Below are 27,867 nucleotides of genomic sequence, written 5' to 3'. Positions count from 1 at the left end.
TGACATCCAGCAAACAAAAATTAAGTCATGTTGAAACCTGAGTAAACACTAGCTCATGCACCTATGCCAGGAAAGAAGAGTGTGCTGCATGAGGATGCTGAAGGATTCGCTGACGTCTCAGACTTCAAAGCAGACTGTACAAAACTATAAATAGGTGCTTCAATGTGCTTGTTTAATAATGTATTATTGTTCCTTGTAGTTCTACTATGATACCAGTTTCATGGAATAACACCTGAAAATTGTTAACACATTGCTAGGAAGATTTACTACATTAATATAGCAGTTTGTAGTGTCTGTCCTCTACTGTGAAAAAAATGAGAATATTCTGCTTTTTGGGGAGGGTGTCAAGAGGGAAAACAAAAAGGAAAGGAGTCCCATTTCTGTTTAGCAGTAAAAGGAGTTTTTCTACTTCAGAAGCTCTACAGATTCAATGTGCTTGGTTAACTGTGTCATTCATAGCTTTGAAAGTTAACAGTGTGTCTATTATGTTGTATTTAGAACAGCTTTATGTGATCTGAATTATTTCATATTGCATCCAATTGACACTTTGGTTGATTTAGACAGCATTTTCCATATAATTTGCAACTAGGGACTATAAAATTAAAGTGGGAAAAATGAAGACCTAGCATGTAGCTGGATCCCAACCACAAAAATGTAGGACAGTCAGGGACATAGATAGGGCCATGACTTACCTGGTTATGGTTAGATAGTTTTGCAGCCCCCCTAAAAGTCCTGAATTTTTACATGAGTGAATGGCACAGGAAAATTTTCCAGTTTTTTAAGCACCACAGCCCTTGTTTATTTTAAATCAATATTTTGCTTTGCAACTGAACCTCTATTTTTGAATGAAAGTTTCTGTGTATGTTTCACTTTGCTCTGCAAGCTCCTCTCCACCTCTGGACTGGGGAAAGTAAAGAGTGTGGCTGCAGAATGAGGGGGAGTATGAGGGGGGCACCATGCCCAGCTTTCAGTTGAGCTCCTTCTGATGCCCTGAGAGTGAGTAGAGACACTCTGCGTTGTCTGATGTGGCAGTGGGAACAAGGTCCTCTCCTTGCCAGAAAGCTCAACACAGAGGGCACATGGTCTGACTACCAGGAGCTGCCACTAGCTTCATCTTGATTCATTCTTGTAAGTCACAGGGTGGGGAAAAATGTCCAAGCTACCAAACTGCCAGGTTTTTAATGTTCTTTCCCACTGTTCCAGAGAAAATTAAACTATTAAACACACGTATGCATGCCTGAAGCCAGTAACAAATCTGAACCCAATTCCATACTGCAGAAACACTGAAGACAGAGTACTTTTCTTCCTCTTTTTCCATGAACACAGTTTGTTGCTTAATTTAGATATGCTAATTTCACCTGTAATATTTCATGCCTGTGAACTTCAGATCGTTGCTAGACAGAAGGACATCTCTACTACAAACAGGGTTTTAACTGCACCTATTGATAGTGAAAAATTGCCCCAGTAATGAGTCTCTACACATCTTAGGGACCCACCTCCAAGTACTAACGAAGGCACTAAATATCAATATGATGAACATATGATAACTTTTCTTACTAGAAATGGTAATGGTTGTAAACCTTAGACCCAGGATGTAAGTACTATTTTGTTTACATGCTCCCACATGATTTTAAGCCTAATAAGGGGCTTATTAGGATTTACTATATACAAATAAAGGGTTCATGGCTCAGCAGTTGTGCATATTTATTAACACAAATGAGCAGAAAGCTAGTCCTAATTTGCATGACACTGGCTATGTGCTTACAGATAACTTTGCTCAGCCTTAGCACTCAGGAAACACCACTGCCTGGGAGCACCCATCCTCATCACAGTGATTTGTATATGCATCTCCAGACTAGTTCCATCTGTGTTTCTATGTCCAAACAGATCTAAATCTGTCTGCAGTCACCATCCAAGGTCTGTAGCATCATAATTGCTCTGGTGTTTTGTCATTCCTGGTGACAAATAAGGTGAGTTTTAAAAACAATTCTTTTTTTTTCTTCCTCATGGTGACATTACAGGCTGGAAACTGCTTACATTTTCATGCTTTGCTGTGTTTAGATTTAACATCTAATGTAAAATGCTTGCTTTCTTAGCATTGTCAAATGCTTGTTTTAGAGGTAGTTGTGAATTACTGACCGCGTTTTTCTGATAAATACTCTCAGTCTTAGCTCTAACCATCTCTTCAGTGTGCAAAAATTTCAAACATAGATTCCCCCAACATGCATCTAAATATCTGCCTGGTGCCATTAGCTACTTCTTCACCTATGATCGTGATGACAAATGGTATCTCTGGCCTTCCCCTGGCCATTTAGTTAGTGGTTACTCAACAGAGCTGTGTGGCATGTAAAAGCAGGTGGTTTATGCACCCTGTGGGGTAATAAACAGTTGAACTGGACTGATGTACTTAAAAAAACTTGAAACTATTATTCCACTTAAAACCACGAAGCCTTTCATAGGGCTGAAAGGCAATAAGTTAAGGTGAGGACATGGCTTTGGTGCAATGCTCTGAAGGGTGAAGGGCTTTCACAGATGCAGCAGGTGGCAAAGTGGGAGCCAGGAGCACATGTTAGAAACCTGCACCTGTCAGAGAGTTTGTGTAGGGTGCAGTGAAGTTGTCCTTGCTCATAGAATTTGCACTAGACCAAAAATACAGCCAGGACTGTGGGAAGTGCCAAATTGTGAGATGGGAGCAGTGACATATGGGGAGTGCTGCTCTTGACAGAAAACATGAAAAGAATGTTGTTTATAACTGCTCAGTGTTTGTGAAGGAAGGTAAAACCGTGGGAGAGCAAGTTGCTGCTCTGATGCTGCACATCAAACACATCGAAACTGGAGCCTGAGTCCCTGCGAGAGTACTGGAGCACCAAAGACTGAAACAAAACAGCAGCTCAGTAAAGAACAGGAAGACTTGCAAACAAACCCACTATGAAATACTGAAAATATGTTACATCCTGAAGACACAGAGCTGCAAAGGGCAGACAGTAGCTCGATACTGAGATGACAGAAAATCCAACTGCCTGAGGGGAGCCAACTCCCCTCACCAGAGAGTTTGAGCGCTAAAGCCAAGCATAAGTCAAAGCTCAAGGCTACCAAGCACAGTCCACGGGACTGAACCATCCCAGAGACCATACAAGCAGTACACAAAGTATGTGAGAAGACACAGCAGGCAATGTTAATAAGCTAAAAGTGTGGTCTCAAAGGGCAGGAATCTTATCAGAGGCTTTCGCAGGCAGGAGAAACTGTGGGAGGCACCGTGGACTGTGGTCTTTGTTTTTCTTCACAACTAAGACTGAAACTGAACAAAAAATTAAAGTCCCATTTTGTAATTTTTTCCCTGTCAAGTCTCTTTTATGTATGGAGGAAGCACAAAGAGAGCAGAGGAGAATGCAGTGAGCTGCTCATGAAGGGAGGGCAGGAAAACCTGAGATCATGAATGGGGAGCAGGGACATTTGGGAGGAGCAGAAGAGGGGAACACAGAAAGAGAAAGATTAGACCTTAACTGTAAAATTCTTAATATCCCACCTTTTAAACACCAATTCTCACTTCTGCATTAGCTCCCACCAGCACAGTGGTCCATGACAGCAGTGCCACATGTAGCTCCCTGAGCTTGGCTGTGCAGTTACAGACACTTTCCAGCACGACTTGGGCTGATGGACTGATGAATGGCAGTCTGGCCATGAGGCTGGACTCCTCCAGCCACCAGCCTGCTACAGGCACTAGCCTGAAAACTGAGCTTCAGGAGAAAAGGGATGCAAAGGCTTTGATTGTATTTCTAAATTCATATACCACACTTCAAAATATTAAGCTATACGATTAGAGATGTGACTGATCTGGAATCAATAAAGTTTTAAAAAAGAATGAAATAGAATAGTACCCATCATACAACAGTATTTATAATAACAGAAAACAACTCAGATATAGAATCTTTGTCTCTTATGTGATAAATTAACCATCTAGAAACTCTGAAACACTACTATGTTGACCCCTGGTCTGAGATAGCTAACACAATCCAATGAGAAGACTGAATGTGATGATGATAGTCAAAAACAACTACAGAAAAAGATCTCGTATTTAAGCTTCTATTGTGGAAAACCTGAGGTTCAAACCCAGGTCTGAGTTACTTCCATGCTGGAAGCAGACCAGGAAGGGAACAATCATAGCTTCAGTGAGCAGCCAGCCTGACTCCTGGAGTAACATGTGAGAAGTCTCTGGGGAAGGCAGTGCAGAAGCTTTAGCCCTGTCTCTCAGGCAAACGCCACTCTGACAGGTAAGTTTATTCCATGGGAGTGACCCCACAAGGGAATGAGGAAGGATCTTAGGAAAGAAAACCTGGAATCACTCAAATTTTCACAAAAAAGAAAAGTAATTATTTTGAAAGCTTGCAAACAAAAATATCATAGTACTTTTAAACATAGAATTGTTAAGGTTGGAAAAGACCTTTAACATCATCAAGTCCAACCATCAACTTAGCATGTTCACCATTCAACCATGTCTGCAAGTGTCATATCTACACATTTTTTGAACACTTCCAGGGATGGTCACTCCATCACTTCCCTGGGCAGTCTGTTCCAATGCTTTACAATGCTTTCTGTGAAAAAAAAATTCCTAATATCTAACCTAAACCTCCTCTGAAGCAACTTGAGACTATTTCCTCTCAGCCTATTACTTGTTACCTGGAAGAAGAGATCTACCCCTGCTTGACTACAACCTCCTGTCAGTTAGTTGTAGAGAGTAATAAGATCTCCCCCAAGCCTCCTTTTCTCCAGGTTAAACCCCAGCTCCCTCAGCTGCTTCTCATCAGACTTGTGCTTCATCACCTCAGACTTTCACCAACTCCACTGTCCTTCACAGGACACACTCCAACACCTCAATGTCCTTCTTGTCGTGAGGGGCTCAAAACTGAACACAGGATTTGAGGCACAGCATCATCAGTGCCAAATACAGAGGGGCAATCACTTCTTTGGATGTGCTGGCCACATTATTTCTGATAAAAGCCAAGATGCCATTGGCCTTCTTGGACCTGTGGGCATGCTGCTGGCTCATGTTCAACCAGCTGTCAGCCAGCACCCTCACGTCTTTTTCTGCCAGGCAGACTGTAGTATCTTTCATCCCAGTAGTATCACAGTATCTTCCTCCTAGCTCTCAATTATGTATTACTGCTTTGTGGAGTAACTTCCAGGAACAACTGCCTGAAGTCCAGCAGTGGTGCAAGCATAAATTGTGTAAAGCTGAACTTCAGCTGCTAAAAGGGAGGATAAGCACAGCAAAGTCTGCATTAAAAAAATAACACTCAAAACCCTACAATAATAGGCTTATCTGCTCTCCCAGTTGCATTTTCAAAGTGCCTCATTGGGTAAAGCAATCATCACATCTCAATACAAGCCAAGAGCATGGCAAAATCTTAGCCCAACTACCGATACTGGGTGTTTTTCCACTGTTGCTTGGAGCTGAATGAGAACTCCACAGCTTGAGCCCCACTACTGCTCTGCTGTTTGCTTTTGCATATGTTTGACAAACATGATCCTGCTTGGGGCCCCACGAAAATAAACTACCAACTGATGCCTTCAGCCTGACATGAGCCTGCTCAGCACACCCTTCAGAAGAAAAGATTTAGTCACTTAAGGAAAAGTCACTTAACAGAATTGTGTACTAAGGACATCTTGAACATGCTTGATGCTTCATACCAGGAAGAAGTGAATGAGTGCTTCAGATTTTTGCTGTAAAATCTTGTTGTAAAAGCCACACTGGAATGAAAGGAGTGAGAACACTACAAGCAGTTTTTTCACTATAACCTTCCAATTGGTTTTAATCAAAAGGATTAAAGCAGGTAGTTAATTCTCCAAGTTGATGTCTTGTGGAGGGAGTTGCTGCTTAGTGTCCTCAATGGATCTTTTCCCTCACTTAGCCCTGGAAAGTCAACAGGACTATTCAAATGCTTTCCTGAGGTACTTGGGTATACAGAAAGAAACTCTTAATTTTGTCACCTGTCATCAGAGAGCTGACATCCCAAGAAAAAAGGCACCAGCTTGCTGTGAAAATGTGCTTTTAGACTTTGCATGCATATCGCTCATTAACACCATTAGTTAAACAGAAAAGCATTTGAATTTCAGGGAAGTACAAAGTGATATAATTAAACCAAACAAAATTTTGAGGTGGTTTTAATATATAAAAAATGAGGATGTACAACTCATTTTTTAGGGGCTACTAGGTGTAACAAAGAAAACGTGCTTAGTAAAATGATATGACAGACTCAGGCTGTAAGAGCACTTGCTGCTATCAGTAAATTAATTAGATCCCCAGAGATCAGAACACATTTCAAGGCTCCCTTTTGTTTTCAGGCTTCAAGGTGTACGTGGTCTGTTGGAAGTTCTGCATGCTTAAAAACCATGGTAGGTTCAAAGTAAAGACGGGGGGGAAAAAAGGAGAGGAAAAGCATTACAAATTTGTGGAGCGGGCTTGGCTACTAGGAGAGACTGGCATTTCCAACCAACAGATCAGGCTGCTGCATTTGTACCCATCTGGGATTTGCTCACAAGTGTGTTTTCCTGGCCTGGCCTCACAGAGTTCTGCTTGCTACCCCTTCCCAGTAGCCGACAGTAACAGCAAGCTTTTTCAGGTACTCACCAATTTATTGGCACATCTGCTTACAAATGAAAAATGAAAACACTAGAGTAAAACAAATTGTGTGAAATGCACACAGATGGATAAGGGCATGCTTGATGGAATAAATTTAGGTGAATAGAAATAGCAGGGGTGTTGCAATTGCAGTTAAGAATATAACCATGCCAAATGAAGGATTACCTTTCATTTGATGTTTCTTCCCTTGTGTGCAGTTCTTCCCAGATGAAGCCTGAACTAAGAAAATCTGGATTTCAAAGTGATTTTTCTACCTATTTGACTAGAGTTGAATCTTCATTAGGTCTTTGGCATGTTTTTTTTTTTAATCCCTTTATAGCACAAGAGAAGTAGAATTCAATTCTACAAGTTTCTCTGTGCCCTGCTTGAACACACTGTCAGTCTTTACTTCTGCCCAGCAATGCAGAACACCCTTTGAATATCATAAGCTTCGTGTACTTTCCAGACATTCCTACATTCCATTTTTTAATTTTATGTCATGGCTTTCTCTGACCACTGTAGAAATTTAGTCCTTACCTGCAGTGAGCTTCTCACAGCATACATGGTGAACTGATGCCTGTTCTCTCAAGAGCGACCTAACCCTCCCTCCACCCTCGAATAACAGGAACCTTCAAAGACTTGGCACACACTGCTGCAAAAATCACTAAAAATATACATTAAAAAACAGGCCTGGATTATTATCCATCTAGGATCTATTCAATTTCTTAATAGTTGGTATAATGAAAAGACCATTATGCTATTCCTCTTATATCAGAATTTCCTGTAGTCCATTTTTTTTCATGATTCAGTCATCCCACAACACAATCTTACATCCCTTTTTAGGTTGATTTCCTCTATTGTCTGGATGGTTTGTTTTCCACACAAATACTTAGAATTTTTAATTCTGCTGGAACAGAAACCTGTGAATTGCATTTACATAGGATTAAGATACCCTGCCTTATGAATATCAGCATAAAATATCATATCCTAAAAAGGTCAGTTAAAAAAAAAAGGTAGTCTATGGTAAATGAGTGAAAAACTGTTCAAAAGACAGAAGTACAAACCTGCATTCCAGACTTCAAGCAAGCTAAATCTTTCCATGAAGGACAAATTATATAGGCAAGGCAGAGACTAGGACTGTAAAATGTCCACAGTGGTACTTCTACTTGTTAATACTTACACTTCTGAGTTTCTGGTTTGGCCATTGTGAAAACAGACACTGTGTAAATTATAGGCCAGTGGAATCTGTATGTTGCTGAGACACATTTTCTTGCCAAAGTAAATCTCACAAAATGTTAATCTCAAAAGGTCTACTTGGGGATCAGTTGTCAATCTTTCTTGAAAATCTACATTGTAAGTCAAAACAGATCATTGACAGCATAGTACACTTATTAAAAAAAAAGACTGAATGTGCTCAGCATCTCATTTCCATATTTCATCTGTTAAAAAGTATAGGTACAACTGAGAACATGACAAATTTGAATTTTTACAGTAAGGCTGTTTTCAAGTTATTGATTTCCTTATCAAAGATACACACACCCGAAAAGAATAATATATTGGTATTTTAGACTGAAATTAGTTACATTTATTCCAGCCATTTATGAACTGATGGAAAAGAAGGTTGCTACTGAGCATAAGATGGAGGGCAAGACGACCACTTATCCCATGACAAGGTGAAGGAACCTCCAGAAGTCTGAAGGTGAAGGGAAAGCCACAGGACAGACTGTGGGAGGACTGGGGGAGGAGTAGCTCTGCAGAAAAGGACCTGAGGGTCCACAGAAGCAGCAGGCTGGGGGGCTGCATCACAGGAGGGTTGACGACAGAGCAAGGGAAACGACTCTTGTCCTCCATTCAGCACTTGAGAGGTCCCATGAGAAGCACTCTGTCCAGTTTTGGGACCCCCCAGTAACAGCAAATCCTTTGAGAAACTGGAGAGGCTCCAGTGGCAAGACACTGAATTGGGTTAGAGGGCTGGAGCGTGGACTGTGTGAGGAATGGCTGGGGGCACTGCACTTGTTCAGCCTGGAGAAGAGGAGGCTAAGGAGGTGCCTGCTGTCACCAACAACCTAAGAGGGATTATCGAGAAGATGGAGAGAGGAACTCTTAGAGGTGCATAGTAGAGGACTGAAAGACAACATTTGCAAGTCTCAGCAAGAGAAATTCTGACTGAAGACAAGGAAATTACTCCTCAAAGTGAGAGAAGCTTAGCCCTCGAACAGATGCCCACATGTCAAATCTTCTTCCATGGAGATTGTCAGAGGTCTCCCGGAGAAGCCCTTGAGCCACATGAATGAACTACCCTAGCTGCAGAGGGAGCCTGGGCCAGACGACTTCCTAGAGATGCCTTCCAATCTAAATTATTCTCCAGTTCACAATTTCATTCTGGATATTATTTTCCTGAGGTTACAATATGTTTTAAAATGTCTTTTAAAGCAACATTCCTTCTAACACTTAAAATATGTTGGCATGTTGATTCATTTGGGTATCTAACAATACTTTGGCATGCAAGAGGAAAGAGACACCCCACAGAAAACACTGCAAGAGCAGAGGATATAACTTCTCATAAACAATAATACTTTTTGGGTTGGAAATATACTTCACTTTCGAAGGAATAAATGAGAGCTGTAACCCCTGTTCTTCAATTGATTCAGTACATTTTAAATGTCAATATCAAAATACTATTACTATGCAATTGATATTTCCTATAAATATATACTTTATATTTAAGTACTGAATTTTTTCCTTTACTCTGAACATGAACTTTGGTATGTGCAAGAAGAAACTTGTGGAAAAAAATACCAGGTAATAGTAAGAAGCCTTAAAAAACCTACGGAAATCAGGACCATTCAAAAATTGAAGTATTATGAAGAAATATATTTACTTAAGAGCCCACCTTTCTAATCATAATAGTAGCCAGTGCTACAGGTGGCTATTGTATATAAAAAAAAGTTATTCAGCTCTCAAAAGACTGTAAATAATAATTTGTTTCAGTCACATGCAGTTAACTGAGGCATCATGTTGTTAGAAGCCTTATAAAAATTACACTGAACCTTACCTGAGTTTTAAAAAAATTCACTCAGAGTTCTTAAAAGCCACAGCAGGATTACAAATATTCGACCTCTTTCATTGAAAACAGAGTTGATTTAAGCACTACACTGATGAAAATTCTTTTGCAACCACACCTGTTTTAATTTGTTTTGCATTCATGCTCTGTTATTTAAAGTGTTTTAATATTATCAGTATACTCTCTTCTGATTGTGTACTGCTAGAATGACCTTGTTTATTTCTATGTCTTGATCAGTCAGTAGAACTGAAACACCCAGTATGTGCTAAGTAAAAAGCTGCAGTCTGGATACCCCAGACTTTATCAACAGCAAATCATATCTGTCTGGGATAGTGACTTAGAGTATTTACCCCACCAGTTCTAGGTGACCCCAACCTTTTTGCTGACACCTCCATCTCCACATCTCACCTGGCTACATTTCTCATTCAAAATTACAGCAGAAAACACACAACCATAATAATACTGCTTAGGTCTTTGGGCTTCTGACCAGTTTCCCACACAACAATTCGAAATGACCAAACTCTTGTGTAGTTTTTCACTCCCCTGCCACACACTTCACACCATTATGTGTAGTATGTTGCCTTTTCAACATAGTGGAGGCCAGAGAGATATTTTGTTCAGAGTAGAAAGGGAAGTACTGGCTGAACGGTTTCAGGCAGCAGCTTTTCCAATGACATACACAACCTGTTTCAATTTTGTCGCTAAATGGGAAAAACAAAAATCACAGCCAACCCATGTAAATCCCTTGCTTGCACCCTGTTACCTCAGACCTACAGAAAACCACCGTTCAGACAATATGGCATATTACGTGTTTATGCAATCGAGACTAAAGCATTCATAAGCGATCGTCTATGGTCTTGAAAAGACTGACCATAAACTAACAACTCTTTAAAATACAAGTTGTATGAGAAAAGAAGTAAAATCTGGAGAAATATATTTCTGTGATGTTTCCTCAACCTGATTCCTTTTTGCATTTAGATAAAGAAATAATGTACTGATTTGCATACAGTTGAATACAAAATTTCTAAGTAAGCTGTTTATGATGACCCTCTCCTGACACTCTATTCCTTTGTCTCAACTCCTCCACTTAGAATCAACACTGAAATTTTTTTGTAGAGGCTGTGGATAATAAAAAGTTGCTTATATTTTTGCATTCAGTTTACTATGCATTTTTACCACTTCTGGTTTAGGTAGGTAATGTTTCTGTGAAATCAAATAAAATGAAGATACAAATCTAAAACTCTGTGCAAAGTCTGAACTCTTCAAGACTATGTGTGGTCTAGTGTAATAGAAGCATATGCAGCAACTTTGATCAAGAGACAGCCATAATGCTTTAACACCAAGCATGAAAACTGAAAATCCCTAACTTTTTAAAAGGGGAAAACACAATTTAAGAACAACAAAAAATTAACATCACTAACTCATAATATGGAATGCGTTTTAGCTCTGCACAACTGATCTTGTTTAAATTTGCTTTTAAAAAGCACCAAAATTTGGCAACTACACAGAATCGCAGAATAATTTAGGCTTGAAGGGATGTGTAGGGGTCATCTAGTCCAAGCTCCTGTTCAAAGTTGGTCCCAAGGCTGAGTCTGAGCAAGTTCAGACCATCTCTATGGAGTTTTATCGGTAATTTAATTTCCCTATTCATAAATCAGGAGTACAGACACTATTTTTGCTTCTCAAGAGCACATGGAGCAGAAAGAGCTGATGTTTGTAAGGTCTCAGATTGCAAGAATTAGAAAAGAGGATGAAAAAAATGCATAATTGTATATTTACTGTATGTATCATGAATATGCCTTGAGATAATCTACTGAACATTAAGAGACAGTTCAGCTAACTCATCCAGTTACTATCATGAAGAAAAATTCCCTTCAAATGTAATCATATAGATCACTCTATTAAGTGTTTTAACATCACAAAGTGCAACCAAGACCTATCCAGGACTCAGTCCTCTACTTGAGTAGAATTAAATGTACTTTTTGTTTGTGGTTCAGTAGACATTACCCCACTACCCAAAAAAGTTTCAGTGGCCATTCTCATGTCTTAAGAAGGAAAATCAAAACAAAATATTTTTATTAAATTAGGGTGTTTTGCGATTTTCTAGGATTAGGGGTGGTAGTGTTTGCAATATGGTATAGATTTGAATTAAATAATAATTAAGACGAGCAGTGTTTATACAAGGCTGATGAAAGATATTTTTGCTGCCAATAATTTTATATGTTATGATATAATTTTAAGATGTTAAAAACCACATTGAAACCCAACAGGAAAGGGAGTAAAAACTAGATGTAAAAAGCATTCATGAGAGGTGCTTTCCTAGAGTTTGCCAATTGGAAGACTTTAATCTCATCTTGTTTCTGTCAGGTAAACATTTTGATTTTAGGAAAAAAAATAAGCCAACTCCTAATTTCTTCTCAAGCAAGTCTGTAATTTGCTATGTACCTTGTCAAAATCAACCTTGTGAAGGCAATTTGTGTTAACAGAGCCTGATTTAATCGAAGTCTAAATGGACAGTGAATATCACTAAAGCCTATTCTAATACTCAGAGTTACTGTAAAAAAATTTAAATTACTTAGGTTGGAAAACTGACAAAATTGAAAAATAATTAGCTGATAAATTGTGAATAACCCTTATGGGAATATTTTCTAACTTTTGAGTATTTTCTACATAATAAATTTTGTTTTCACATATTTTTTTAATGAGGACTAATTACAGAAATCTTAGAGGCAAAAGAGCACCCCTCCTATTGTCAAGAAGCAGAAGCATGGCTCCATTTTATGAGTAGGATGTAGGGAATAAATCTTCCACTCTCCTCAGCTTTATCCTAACTCTCTTATAGACACAATATAGCTGCATGAATGCAGCTCCACAAGTGCAGAAAGACTAGGCAAGCTTTTATTGAAGTTGAATGCCCCAGGATTTATTTTCCAAAGCCAAAAGCACATTTCAGTGCATATAACAAACAAATCTATACCCATCTTACCAGTCATAAATGAAACAGACCAAGGCAATATTGCAGAAAATTATTAGTATTATAAAAAACAGCTACAGCTCATTTGTCTCTCCAGGAAATAGTAAGCCTGCTTCAGGACTATGGCATTTTATGAACGTGAAGTATCATGCTAGTGTTCACGAGTACTATTACCATTTTAGTTTCTCTTGTATGCTATGATTTAATCCTGAATACACATCTTGAATATTAGTGCTAAGCTGTTTTAGTGCCTGAGATTTCTTCTTGCTGATATCCCGTAATAAAATCTTGTGCAATTAAGACATATTTCAACATGAAATGGATTCCAGCTGGAAGACAAGAGAAGGGAGAGTGATGCTTCCTCTGATCAGTGATGTTCAAGCGCTGTTATTCTGAGATGCCATTCCCTCTGCGTACACAAAAATGTACCATTTTCACATCTCTCAAACACCTTCACACCCTGCATCTGCAGCTGCGACCCCAGAACCTGCCATCAGCCCAGACCCTAGTTAGGTTTCTTCCATACTGGTATCCACAGCAGTGAGAAAACAAAGCCTCACCAGATGGGACTTCTTTTACCACCTAAAAAACTCTTAATGCCTCATGGAGCTGTCAAAAGAAGCCCTTTCCTCCATGATTTTTCTGCCCTTTCTGACAGCCACACAGAGCCTGCATGGCCAGGGTATACTCTAACCACCAAGCACCTTGAATAGGGACATTTGGTGGATCTGTTTCTGCATTATGGATTGTCTTTAAAAGCTTCTTGTTTCTTGATAATTTGTTTTCAACTTTGACAAGTAATTAATATTTTTCATTGATTTTCCCCTGGGTGCATCTAAGAGGTCAAATGTCACAGTGAGTTCAGAAGATGCGACTGACTCAGGTCGCCAGTTCAACTTTAATGTTTAGGTCCAAGCTTTGCACTGATAGGTTCAACTGCCTGTAACACTTTTTCTTTTAACAACTTTTTCCCTTTTGTTTAGTGATATTAAGGAAAACATTACATACCCAACATTTTCTGCATCTTCATCACACTCAGCCCTATATTTGCAAAGTCCACATTTTGAGTGTTTTCTCTGAACCTCTGTCCCAGATCCTTCATACTCTGAAAAAAAAAAATTAGGTATTGTTAACAGAAAGCCTGACTTTCAAACTAAGCTCTGATTTTGCTTGCATAATTCCATTTGCCTTCAGGAATACTGTCAACATGAAGCTATCATACACTGAAGCTATTAACCTTAACAGTCCCCCTTTTTCAAAATCAGGCATTTGGAGGTTGGTAGAATTGTACCAGTGACAGGAAGGCATCCCTGAAAACACTAATGCTTCATTGATTGACTCTTCCTTTATTCTTACTTCAGTCATTTGTATTTATTCCCGCTCCACCAGACACACAACTGGCATTGACATGTGACTCAGTCACATTTACTCTTAATTGCCACTGATAATGTATAAACCCTGTCCCTTTTGATGTCCTTGAATATTAGATACTGGGGATTTGAATACTATTTCCTCTGACAGTGCTTAATTACAGCTATCCTTATGCAAGGTTACTGCTTGCATTTTCCCCCTTTTTGATTCCCAGCTATGAGTCTAGGCTATGCTCATGTCTCAATATGCTGTGGTGTATTTTCCAGATTACTCTGCTTAGCTCAACAGGAATAAAAGGAAAAGGTCATCTTTACAAGAACTGGTAGAAATACTATGCATCCTAAAAAGTAAAATCAGCATCAGCATATTGTGACCCTACAAACATCTAAATCAATCTTACTGTTGACATGGACTTCAAAACTCTTCATGAAGTAAAAGAGAAATAAATGACACTCTTACCGTTTTCACTAACATTAGCCACTCCTACTTTTGATTTTTAACAAAGTGATAAAGGAGAGCTAGATATTTGAAAAAAGTAAAAGAAACATAGAAATCTGCAGAGGAAATTGAGAACCACATGCAGCAATGTGGTGGTGAATGGCTGACTACACAAGGCTGTCCGATGGACAGAGATCAAAGTGATTCCTTTTCTCATAACAGCTTTATATGTTGTAGCAACAGTAAATCAAGCACCACCAATGAAACAGCTGCATTTACATTCTTTAAATGCAAACAGGAAAAAGAAATCCACAACTGTCCTCCCTAATTTTCCTGGATCTTGGCTGAAGGGAATCTCTCCCTTCTACCTATGTGGCTGTGTTTCCATGCACAAAGAGGTGAGACTCTCAAATTGACTTCTGTTTAAAGCATGCTGTGAATTTTCCAGAGATTAATACATATCAAACTTAATTACAAAATTCTCACTGAAGAAATTCTATCACCACTCTTATCAAGTCGCAGTAGAGGTCATTTGCTTTTATCTTTAAAAATGTGCACCTAATTTGATTTCCCCTTTTTTCTAGATACTACATTCCTATGCCTGCATTTGGTATTTTTTAAGGGTCTTTTAGTGTCAAATTTCACTTTTCCATGCCAATTAACGATCCTCTATTGTTTGAGTAAACTAAACAAATGGCACTGCTCATGGCTTTCGTTCCTGGTATTTCCACTTCTTTTGCTGTTCTTATGACCCTCAATGCCCTTCACCAGCATGTTGACACCTTCTGGAGTTACAGGTACAAGAGCTGGACAAGAGTTGTTATCAAAGCCAAATACTGCCTATGGCACTCTTCAGTTTAAATATTCAAGAATCATATAACCTTTTGATCATTTTTCTGCACTGACCATCATTCACTTTTATTTTATCATCCACCTTATTCCCCAAAGAGTCATTTTCAGGGTCAACAGTCTGTAGAAGAGAGGCTGACACCAAGGAAAATCAGCTAGATCCTAGATTCACTATGTATAACCCTACCCTCAGACATTAAAATCCTGCCTGCTTACACATACTGTTACCCCAGTGACCTACGTTCTGTCATCCACAACAAATCAGTACTGACTGATTTGCTCCCAGGTCACCAGTGAAATGGGTCACAAGGCCAAGAACAGTCTCTAGAAACCCAACTCATTTTCTGACAATTCCTTAACATTTAACAATCTATTGATATGCAATGCTTTTGCACATTAGATGTGCACTGTATGGATGTTGTGCTGTCTAGTTACTTAGACTTGTATGAGATCAGAGATCACATTTGACTGAGAAAGGCTATTGTTTGGAGGTGGTACACTTACATACAATGTTCTGTTGTACAAATGCCTTTCTTGAAAAAATAAGTTTAGAAAAAAGTAATTTTCTCCATAAAGGTTTTCCATGAACTCACGGTGGTTGGCATTAAATATTTCCTCCTTCCTTAATTCCGTATTCAGTTGGTTCTTCCCCTTCTATTTCACTGCTTTGCTTCTGATAGATGCCAGAATGAGAGGCTGTTACCCCCGATCATCACGTTTATCTTTTCTCAAATTATTTGCCTATTATTTATCATTATTCTATTGAAGAAAAAGAGACCAAAAAAGGTCATCGACAGCCCAGACAACTCTTTGCTACACATTTTTAAAGCCTTTCAGGTGCAAACCTGACAGACCTGCTGGTTACAAAACACTTGTCTTCAAAATTTGGTGCTTAATATCCTTCTATGATACCGCTAACATGGAAAATATTTCATCATACCCTATATATACTATCTGACTTGAGTACAAATACAACTAGAATGCTTTACTGAGCACTTTCACTGCACTATTAGCATTTCAATTTTATAACAGAGCAGAAGAAGTAACATGTACACACATGCACATGCACATACACACCCTTCCTCCTGAGCTTTAGTTCTGCTCCTTGTGAATGCCCCAATACCTTTTTATTTTCAGAAACAGTAGATCACAACTACTTGTTCATTGTTTCCATATACTGTTCAGTGTAAACCTCTCTCTCTCTCTCCTTTCTGTCCCTCTCTAAAATTACTTTCTTTACTTTTGAAAATTAGGTTTGGTTTAGAAAAAGTGCGGACGTTTTTTTTGTGCTTGATCAGAATTTGCTGGACCTCATGTATATAGAATTATTTGTCTGTTCTGTAATTTGATTTCATATAATATATATGTGCAAGTCAAGAACACCTGCACTTCTGATACTAATAACTTACATTTACATAATTACACCATCAGGATTAGGCGTAATACACATAAATGCAAATTGATGCCACATTTCCAACTTAGGTGATAGTCATCTACAATTTTTAGAAGCATCTTTCATTACTAGTTGCATTATATAATCATAGAACCAACTGGGTTGGAAAAGACCTCAAAGATCATCAAGTCCAACCCTACCACTATTACTCAACCATGGCACTAAGTGCCACATCCAGTCTCATCTTGAAAACCTCCAGGGATGGTGAATCCACCACCTTCCCGGGCAGCCCATTAATGCCTGATCACTCCATAAAAGATCTCTTCCTAATATCCAGCCAAAACCTCCCCTGGCAGAGCTTGAGTCTGTGCCCTCTTGTCCTACTTAGTACTAGCAGCATTAAACCCTGCCTATAATTTAGACTGAAGTCGTTCAAGAAAACACAGCTTTTCCCAACAATACCGAAGAGATTAATAATGTTTCTCAGCCTGAATTGGTACTGCTACCTGTACACAAGTTAACTCAGTAATATTTGAGAGCATGTTTCTGTGGTGCAAATGTCTCCAAACAGGCAATGCAATTGCCAGATTGCCCCTCCCTTCTCCATTCTCCCCCACGTTTGATTGTTCCTAGATAGGTTATAGCCATTAATTTTAATATTCCAATCAATCAGATCTTCTCAGCAGGTTTCAGTAATATCAATTAGGTCAAAATATGCTCCCAAATGAGCAATTGAAGCTCCTCTTGTTTATTATGCAAGCTTCTAATATTGATGCATAGATGATTACAGAATTTCTTCTCCTTGGTTTTGTTGGTATCTTGATTAATTCTGTTCTTTGACGTCTTAATTTCATGTTGAGTGAAAGCTCATTTTCCCTCTCTTTTTTACTTCCTTACATATTTCAGGGCAATGCCTCATTAATGCTCTGTCCTTCAAAAGAAACGAGGCACAAGGATAGGATCAGGGACTCCCAGTTGTCTCTCTGAGCTGCTGTGCTCTGTAGCACTTCTCCTCGAGTCATTATTCCTCTGCAGAAGATGGACCGCTATATCTTAGGAGCTGCAGGGTAGGAGCCTGCAAATGCACAGCAGCTCTAGAGGAATTGGGCAGCAGTAAATTGCTTCCCTCAGCAACTCATTTGTGTGTTCCTACAATGGTAATATGGCTAGGTTTCTGCTGAGGGCTTTCAATCAGGCTTGAAGCAAAAGCATCCATCTGTGTCTGCCCTAAGGCATGGCTTGGAAAGGGAGCTATGCTGTATATCTGTATTTATCACTGTTCACAGTGTAGTGGGGGCAGTTTGTGGAGAACTGTAACTCCTCAGTAACCATGTACGAATGGAATAAAGACTCCTTTGTCTTGGAAAGTCCCTCTGAAAACCAGTTTCTATCTGGTTTGGGAGTATAGTGATTTTTGCTGTATCTCACGGGAGCAACTAATCTCAAAAAGATTTTCGAAAAATAAGAAGGGATACAGCAAATCCTCTTGTGCAACTCAAAGTACAGAGGAACCCCCACCCCATGATCAGACTGTGATTCCCTCAGTACAGCTTGCACTGAAAATTCCTCTCTAAATACCATGGTCCACAGAATCACACATTAAGGACTGCAATACACTCAACAGTCTAGTGACTTATCTTGCCTTCCATTAATTTTTAGGATGACTTTAATGACACAGTTAAAATGGACACTGTCCTCATAATTCTAAGCAAAGCTGCAAAGTTGCTCTTTTGTCTGTAAGGATATACTTAAAGCAAGTACAACAACTACTCTTAGCTATCTCAAATTTTTGGTAAGTGATGTCTTGAATTTTCTTGACCATACTGCTGGATCATAGACAAAAGCAATATTTGGCAGTGTGAAAGGTCCTGCTCTCTTATCCAACTGTTCAGCTGGCTTAGAAGCAAAGCCTAGATTGGTATAGCAGAGATCTATACCTGGCTGAAAGATCCTTTCCCTGTGCAGTGGAGACCACACACCGGAGCTCCAAGCATGCTCCAGTAAAGACAACAGCCTTTGGACTATGATTTTGCAAGAAGGGGCATTACAGGTTTAACACAAGGATCTATTTATGACTGAGGTGCCCAAAGGAGGGGAGTTCAAAGTTTGATTCCTTAATCACAACCCAGCCAAAGTGATATGCTTGCCCAGTGGTTATGATAATCATAGTGTGTGCACTTTTGAGCAAAGGATACGAGGACATGCACTGTAAGACTCCCTGCACCACTACCCTTGTTATATGTTATGGTTTTTATATGCCTGACAGCTATAACTTCCGGTTTGCTTCTGTGCATATGACACCATGGATAACGGTGGGAAAAGCTGACATACTGCAAGACTGGATCAGCTTTCACACGGCAGGACCCTCCAGTTGAAGAACTCGAATACCCGTTCCCTCCAGTGCCCTTCTTCAAATGCAGCTAAATCCATTTTCTTCAAAGGAAGGCACAACTTCAGAGTAAGTGCTAGGGAAATTATGCATGAGCAGATGATGGTGGAAAACAGAAAGGACAAGAAAGTCACTAGGTGCCAAGGGAGGTGCTCTGCGATTTCATGAACACACTGAATGCCATTCTGCAGGTTCTACTTAGGCTGTAGGAGGTGAACCTGCCCTCATTTGCCACCTGTCATCCTGCCAAAGGGGCAGGAGGAGTCCATATTTACGTACCCCTGACTCCAGCATCCTTCCAAGCAAGCTCCAGCCGCCCTGAAAAACCTGCTAAGAGTGAGTTTCCACCAACAGAAGGCCTGAACATCCAGGCCCTTTGCCTCTGCCTTGCTGAACCTTTGCTGAAAACACGGGAATTCTGGCAAGTTCTATTTCAGTATAAATTTAACCTACACCAAGCAGGATCTCAACAGAAATGAATAGAGCTATTTGAAGCTGAAGTGATACTCAGTGACAAGTCCTGTGATGGAATCCACACTTAAACCTTTCTCAGTCACACACCATTATAGAAAGAGGTAAAAGGGGTGATGTTATCTCCTCTCCAGGGTGATAATCACCATCACATTTCTGCAGGCATATTAAAATACATTCAAACAAATCAGTAGCACTATTATAAATTAAAATAAAAATATTCAAGGTTCTAAACTGTGTGTGTTTATTCCACCCTGACTGTGTGACAATTACTGGATAAGTGTTGTCCCCAGTGAGGGGAAGGAACAGATGGCAGCCTGCTAAAAAGCACATACTGTATATCAATTTATTAATTACTAAATGCAATCTGCTAGATGTTCATCACAAGATACTTCAGCTATTAAATTTCAGAGGGATTAGAAATTCAAAACAAATTATTTTAATAATAATTAACTTAGCTATATGTATTGCAAGCATGTTATTTCCTTTGCTTAAAAGCCTGAAATGATTGGGTGCCATCTGTCTAACTACCACTACATCTTTTTTAATACCAGAAGAGCATTTTGCTCAGGTACACAGATGAACACTGGACAAAAGAAATTAAAAATTAATGCTATGGGCATAGCAGGACACTTAGAAATCTCACCCTTCTCAGATGATTACTAGACCACAGAACCTGCCTCTTCCAGGACAGTGATTTGTTTCTGAGAAGCTGGCTTGAAAAGTCATTATCATTTGTTAGTTCTTTGATGGTGTATGTAACACATGCTGATGGTTTTCAACACATCCTTGCAAAGGCCTAACTATATCACAAAGTCAACATCACAGCTGCAAGCTAGCAATCCACCTTTTTACATACATGTGACAGACTGAGGATCATTTTTCCTGCTTCAATCTACAAGTTGTGGAAGCACAGCCACCAGGTTAAATAGTGTTGCAATTTACAACTGGCAGAGATGAACACTGAGCCTGTACCTTCTCCTTCACCAGCTCTGCCTTGACCTCCACAAATCACTGTTTAAACAAAGCGGATCAGGACCTGTTTTATGGCTGCTTCAGAGCAGGGAAATTGCAGAATGATCCAGATGAGAATACAGAGAGAAGCCCATGTTTTAAATGCAAATTTAAAGGACCCCACCATCTTCAGCTGTGACCCCAACAAAGCAACTCTTTCAGATCTGAGTCCCCACTCTGTGACACTGCTTTCTGTAAGGGTGAACCATAATAGTAGAGTATTGGGGTTTTTGAAATGTCTCTAATTTCTGAATTAACCATCATATACTCTTCTTAGAAGAGGCTTCAGGATACCCATTGCCACAAGTGACCAACTGCTTGGTTTCATGACTGCAGTTTTTATTATGCTAATTGAAGGTTCAGACTTCTGAAATGAGCAAAATGAGCAATTTTATTACAACTCTTTATTAATACCATGCTATCAGAGCATGGAAAATGGAAATGGCTTATTCAGAATGTCAGAGGGTAACAAGACAATTGTGTCACCCTTAAAAATTATATTGCTTCATCTCATTCAAGCATACTGAAAAACTTCTCCCACTCTTAAATCTTATCGTAAAATGTAGCATCTCTGTAACAAAAAATATGATTTGGGGAGAACCTGGATCAGTGATTCCATGGTCTTTAGCTTTTTTTTTGGTGGCACATGACAACTTCTAAGACTTCTATTGTCTGAAACAGTCTTTGAGGAAGAAGACTTTTGTGGGTTTTTTAATTGGTTCTAAAACTACTTTTTTTTTTTAATATAGAAATGAATGCATTTAACATCATACAGTTAGGGAGTAGGAGGAAAAATCTGCATTAATTCAAGTTTCAGAAGCATTAATGAGCTTGTTCTGAGTCTGGATAATAAAAGAGAACAGTGTGAACCACTAGCACAAATCTTAGCTGCACATGAGGCAAACAGCTAATTTCAGCAGTGGAAACTGTCCCAGGAAACTGAAGAGCACAACTCAGATGCTTTCCCAGTACTTTCCTTTGAAGTTAAAATCTACCAGCAAACGGTACCTCTGCACAGCAATCACAATGCTTCCTGAATGTATACAAGCAGCTGCACTCACCCATTCCGTGTGTGCAAGCATCACTGCTGCATACACAATCACACTAATTGCATGTTTAAGAAACATAGGAAACACCGATTCTGTGATTAACATCTGGAAATACAAATCCTAAGAAGAAAACACAAATCTCTAAGCTAGCACATTTCCTCGCTTGCTGGTCGTCTTTCACTCATCCTTGCATTTTCCCCCTTTCAATGAAGCTTCCCTATGCTTCCAAGCACTAGCTGTACCTAACCCCCAGGGCACAGAGGTTCCCCAAGCAATTTGGTTCCCATTTGTGCACCCTTGTGCAAGAGTAGGATATTAAACAAACAGTAACGAGTGATTACCTCAGTATATCCTGACCTCCTCCAAAAGCAAATGGGGAAGGCTGGGCCAGGAAGGAGTTGTGCTGCAGTCAGTCCCACACATGGCATAAGCAGGGAGGCAGGACTGGTGAGTGCACCAGAGAGCACCCCTACCCCACACATCATCCTCTGCCTAGGTTTCTACCCTTTCTTCTTGTCTGAATTCCAAACAATGCATGTCCATTCTCAGTAGTTTCATTGCTCTTTTAGAGGTTTGGATTTAATTCTAAGTTCCCTTAACTAGTAATAAGCCTTTTACATTTTTAATGTCTCATTGTAACAGTTACTTGAATTATGGAACAAAACCAATTCCAGATACAAAAATATTGTGAGTACATAAATATACTTGAGTTTTTTGGCCAGAGCACAGTTCAATAACCAAAGCAACAGTGGAATCCATCCTTTGAAAGATTGCTTTCAGACAGAAAGTGACTCAACATGCCAAAGACCAACCAATTGTTCCACAGAAGTACTACCCAACACTCAGTTTAGTGAGGAACGTGCATGGGGACAGGAATAATTCTTCATGTCACAAATAGCCTAGATGTATTCAAGAAAAGAAGTGTCAAGCAGGATTTTCAATTTCTTGTTGTTTAAATAACTTTTTTTTAATCTAAAATTAAGAACTTAACCCAACTGTTTTCATACTGAACAGAAGCAGGAGCATTTCAGTTGGCTCAAAGACACTCAGAAGAAACCTAAATAAATGAAGGGCTAATATCACAATGTCCTGCTGGAGGACATAGCAGATGTGTTGTCCCTTTTTTATTCAATACCCAGGCAGTGCAGATACTCATCTGGTGCCAAGGGAACCAGACTCAATTCTTTCTGCATGAAGTAAGCTAAATACACATATTCCCCCTCCCAAGACAATGTACCAACCACTTCTGCAAGGTATCGAGGGAGCACCAAATCTCCTAAGTTGATACCATTCTATTTTGCATAAATAATTCAAATGCATTGGCATGCTTAGTCCCAGCTAACAAAGCCTTTCCACAGCATGTATCCTTCCTCCCCATCTCTTTGTCCCAGGCTCAATGAATATTTCAAGTGAGAACAAAAACAACAGCAATGACAAAGGGAGACAGACCTATTTGGGCCTCTCTTAGCAAGAGGTGGTGGACTTGGGTTCAGTATCCTGCCCAAAATCAAGTAATGAGTATATTTGAACATGGACCTTTCACCTCTTCAATGAGCAACCGACAAAACACAGTGTGTTCTGGCCTACTTTTCTCCAAATGGCACATAAAATTACCCAAACAAACCCAACATCTGCCAGTTGGCTGCCAATCTCTTCCAGACCAGCACAGTAACATTTACAAGGGACTTTGATGGGGATTTTTGTATGCAGTTGACAAACACTGAAAACAAAATCCCAACAGCATTCAAACTTATCTAAAACTGTTCTAAAAATAAAAGTGAAACATGGACTAAGTTATTGTCATCTGTCTCTTACAAGGACCGCATAGCAGTACCGAGGCAAGCGATGCCTGGCTTGCAGGGAGCAGCTGCAGTGGAATAACACAGACTGGGCAACAAAGTGGGAAGGAGAAGCAAACAGATCTGGGGAAAGGGTGTGATGCAGTATCAAGAAGAAGGGCATCAGAAAAAGGCCACCACTGAACATTAGAAGAGGCAATGATTGAGCACAAAATTGTTCATTCAGACAATACCCCAAAAGGAAACAAAGGAGAGAATGGCCATATGCTAGCAGCAGTCCAGGAATTTAGTGATAGCATGTTATTAATGGGGAGGGAAATGCTTCCCCTTCACCTCTTTACAGGAAAAAAAGGGAGCTCCTGATTTTTGAAAAGTTAACTGTTATGTTTAGCTGCACAGTGATGCCATTGATGGCTTTCCACAATAGCACATTTTCATGTAGCTATACAAGATTTACAATACTTCAAAACTTAGTTCCATCAGCCTGAAATGCAATACTTTCTTAATACAAGCATAGCCTAAAAGCAAAAAAGTTTTTCTGTGTCTGTATCTATCTGTATCTCACATTTTGATTCTAAATATATTCTTACTAGTAGTATCAAAGACAGAATTAAGATAAAATTTTTATTATTTTTTTATCCTTGAAAGAAGATTAAGATGAGTTCAAAGATAGGAACTCTTTTACTAGTACCAGCTGTGCTACATCCTCTCTTTGAAAATATACAGCTTTGAATAGAAACCTGTGAAATATTTTTTATAAAGAGATACCATAATGTATTTTTGGTAAGAAGTTTGACCAAGGACAAAGTAATAACTAGATCCTTTAGACACTAAGGAAATGAATGCAGAGCAAAACTGTTAAGAAATTTATTGAGAATGGGCATTTTCAGGAGAGAAATACAGGTGAAATAGGGATCTAAATACTGCACTATCTTGGCAGTAACAAATGAAATATTATATAAGTCAAATCTGAAAGACCAACACTGGTCAAATGCACACTACAAGTTATTTCTATACAAATGCATTCTGGGACGGTCAGATAACTCTGCAACATTAAAGCTTATTTTAAGTTGTTACTAATTTTCCTTAATTCATGTGGTATACAGAAGCCTTGCACATAAAACTGGCACACATACAGTTAAAATAGAAGACCTAAAGCACATAAAAGTGGGGTTTGGTACTCACCTCCTTCTCCTGACCCAGAGCCATTATCTGAAAAAGAAACAGGGAGGGGAGAAAAAAAAAGAAAGCAAATGAAAATATTGCTCCAGGAGCAGCTGTTTGGGAACTTGTCACTGTAACACATTACACAGATGTTACATTTCATGAGCCAGCTGTAAAAACAAACATCCCACATAGACCCTGCCATCCTTTAATACAGTTTGTCCATGCTTGCTGTGCCCTAGTCTCTCTTCCCTGTCAAGATAATTTTACTCAAGGAACAGCATCATTCAATACTGAAACTAAACTTCCTTCTTAGTCTTTCTTCAACTGTTAGAGATTCAAATTTGTTAAACACAAAAGAGATGAAAAGTACAAAGATTTTTGGAAAGTTTATTTTCTTCTTACTCTGACACCCTGGCAGTGGTACTTCAAGGAGCAATTCATAAATCACTTGACTGCAGAAGTACCTTCAGAAGACAACCAAACCTCAAAGTACAGTTGACTTAAGTCATCTAATGACAGAATAGCTCCTCTTAGCTGAATCAATCATAGAATCATAGAATTTTAGGGGTTGAAATGAACCTTACAGATCATCGAGTCCCAACCATGGGCAGGGACACCTCCCCACTAGATCAGGTTGCTCAAGACCTCATCCAGCCTGGCTTTGAACACTGCCAGGGTTGGGGCAGCCACAGCCTCCCTGAGCAACCTGTGCCAGTGTCTCACCACCCTCACAGTAAAAAACATTTTTACAATAGCTAACCTAAACTTCCCCTCCTTCAATTTGAACCTGTTATCCCTTGTCCTATCCCTGCAGTTCCTAACAAAGAGCCCCCCTCCACATCCCCTGTAGGCCCTTCAGATATTGAAAAGTTGCTATGAGGTCTCCACGTAGTTTTCTCTTCTCCAGGCTGAACAGCCTCAGCCTTTTCAGCCTGTCTTCATAAGAGAGATGGTCCAGTCCTCTTATCAACTTTGTGGCCTCCTCTGAACTTGCTCCAGCAGTTCCACGTCCTTATGTTGAGGGCACCAGAATCACTTCATGTAAAGAAGCTCTAATGGCGTAGTTATTTCATTGACATTTGACTGACTGGATTAGCATCTGATGAGTGACAGCTTTTGGCTGCATCCCATTTGCATTAGCAGTTCAAGTGTCAGCAGGACTTGAGCTTCCTCACCACCCCAGGCCAACTAACTCTACTTCAGAGCACTTGGGAGCTGGCTAGGGATTTTGTACAGGGATGTGCACCCTGCTGGGTAGCACTCTGCACAGTGTCTTCAGCTAGGATGCAGTAAAGACAAGCCCTTAAACACATGTTCTGAGTCATAAACCTCCCCCGGTTTTTCTTGCTCAAAGGAGGAGAGGAGAGGATGGGATGGCAACTACTGTCAGTGAATTGTTCCCCACCCCTGTTAGCTTAGCTGCTGTGAAAGATGAGGAGAGGAGCAGAGCACATACTCTGCTCATCCCACACCTTTCCTTTCATGCCTATTTTGGTAATGGAGAAGGCAGCTGAATTTATTTCCACAAATCTGAAAGAACGAGGCCAGACAGAGAGAGGAGTAGGGTTCTTACTTCCATGCATGAGCTCGTTGTTCACATCAGAGGAAAAATCAAACTCTCAGTTTGCTCAGTTCCCTCCCCCGCTTTTCTTTAAGGAGTCATATTTCTAAGAATAATTCCCCCAGTGCATGGATGAAAGTGTGAAATTCCACGTTACTGGGTCACTTCACACATTAAAAATAATCTCCTGTCACATGGAATATCAGGAATAGAGATTTGTTTTTCTTTCACCTATATTTTTCTTTATTTCCTCCTATACCACTATTGTGTGTCTAATAGACTGAGCTCATTACTTTACAGAAATTAATGCAAAAAATGAAGGGTTCTTCTTCCATCAATAATGACCTACTTTACTGAGAAAGCAGGCAATCCCATACAAAATGTCATTGTTAAGTCACTGAGAAATATGCCTTATGATGCAGTATTGCTTCATTAAGAAATTTGAAAGAGTATAATTTAGTTATATGAGTTAAGTATATAAGCTTATTTGTAGTGGTGAAATTGTGTCATAAGCTGTTCTGGGGGAGAGAAAGTTGACATACAAACATGAGCAAGTTCAACATACAATTCAGATGAAAAACAAGGCTAAAATATCTCAAAGAAACTTCACTTGTTCCATGTTTTTATTTCCAACTTTCACTCTCTGACTTCTTTCCCCTGTGCACTTACCCCTGGGGTGAGAAATACCACTCAGTCCCAGCATGAGGGGCTCTGGTTATAGCCCATGTGCTGTGTGGTAGGGGATATACCACTACACAGACAGCACAAGCAGCAATGAGAGTGTACATGATAGAGCTGGAATTCACACCACACGTCTCTAAAAGAGGTTAAACAAAAGGAGTGTCATTGTCTATAATACTCTTTCATTTTCAACTTTTCCCTGGGAACTGTGCTAGGACCCTTGTCTCCAGGGTAACCGTGCTAAACTAAGCTGGTCCTGCTTTTTTTCTGAACCTTGGCTAGATTTTCCCAAGCAGCTGCTGGTTAAAAAAGTGGCATTTTTTGTAAGCTTACTTGAACAAGCAGCCCTGCCCTTTTCAGGCCCTTAATGAATTCAGGATTTCCAAAAGTGGTGTCCATGCACCAAGTTCTGCTAAGAAAGATACTAAAATAAGTGAAGATGTTGGACAGAAACAGCATTCTCCCAGCCACTGGTCAGCAATTAGAGGAGTGTCTGACCTCTATCCTTACTTAAGCCACCCTTTTCCTTTTCCAACTAGACTAATAAAGCTCAAGATAAGCCCTGCTGAGAAGGACTTGGGGGTGCTGGTGAATGAGAGGCTTGACATGAGCTGGCAATGTGCACTTGCAGCCCAGAAAGCCAGTTGTATCCTGGACTGTATCAAAAGAAATATGGACAGCAGGTCAAGGGAGTGACACCCCACCTGGAGTACTGCATCCAGCTCAGGAAGAATATGGACCTGTTAGAGAGAGTTCAGAGGAGGCCACCAAGATGATTAGAGGGAAGGAGCACCTCTCCTATGAGTAAAGGCTAATAGAATTGGGATTGTTCAGCCTGGAGAAAAGACTACTACAGGGTGACCTAATTGCTGCCCTCCAGTACCTGAAGAGAGTCTACAAGAAAGATGGGAGGGAGACTATTTACGAGAGCATGTAGTGATTGGGTGAGGGAGAATGGCTTCAGACTGAGAGAGGGTAGGTTTAGATTAGATACTAGGCAGAAATTCTTTACTGTGAGGGTGGTGAGG

At 39.7% G+C, this 27,867-nt stretch overlaps 1 protein-coding gene across 1 annotated transcript in view; it reads right to left on the bottom strand.

Moving 5' to 3' along the window:
- Nucleotides 1-27,867, bottom strand: part of TMEFF1 (transmembrane protein with EGF-like and two follistatin-like domains 1) — a gene marked incomplete at its 5' end in the record, with an annotated part of 48,573 nt that overhangs the window by 12,480 nt on the left and 8,226 nt on the right. Inside the window, 2 exons of the mRNA XM_009074497.1 lie at nt 13,666-13,762; nt 24,616-24,642. Coding sequence (XP_009072745.1) covers nt 13,666-13,762; nt 24,616-24,642 — 124 coding nt within the window. The remainder of the gene's footprint in view (nt 1-13,665; nt 13,763-24,615; nt 24,643-27,867) is intronic.

Source organism: Acanthisitta chloris, unplaced genomic scaffold (genome assembly GCF_000695815.1).
Source record: "Acanthisitta chloris isolate BGI_N310 unplaced genomic scaffold, ASM69581v1 scaffold8785, whole genome shotgun sequence".
NCBI lineage: Eukaryota > Metazoa > Chordata > Aves > Passeriformes > Acanthisittidae > Acanthisitta > Acanthisitta chloris.
Note: the sequence above shows the minus strand (reverse complement) of the source record. Positions and strands in the feature narration are given on the sequence as shown.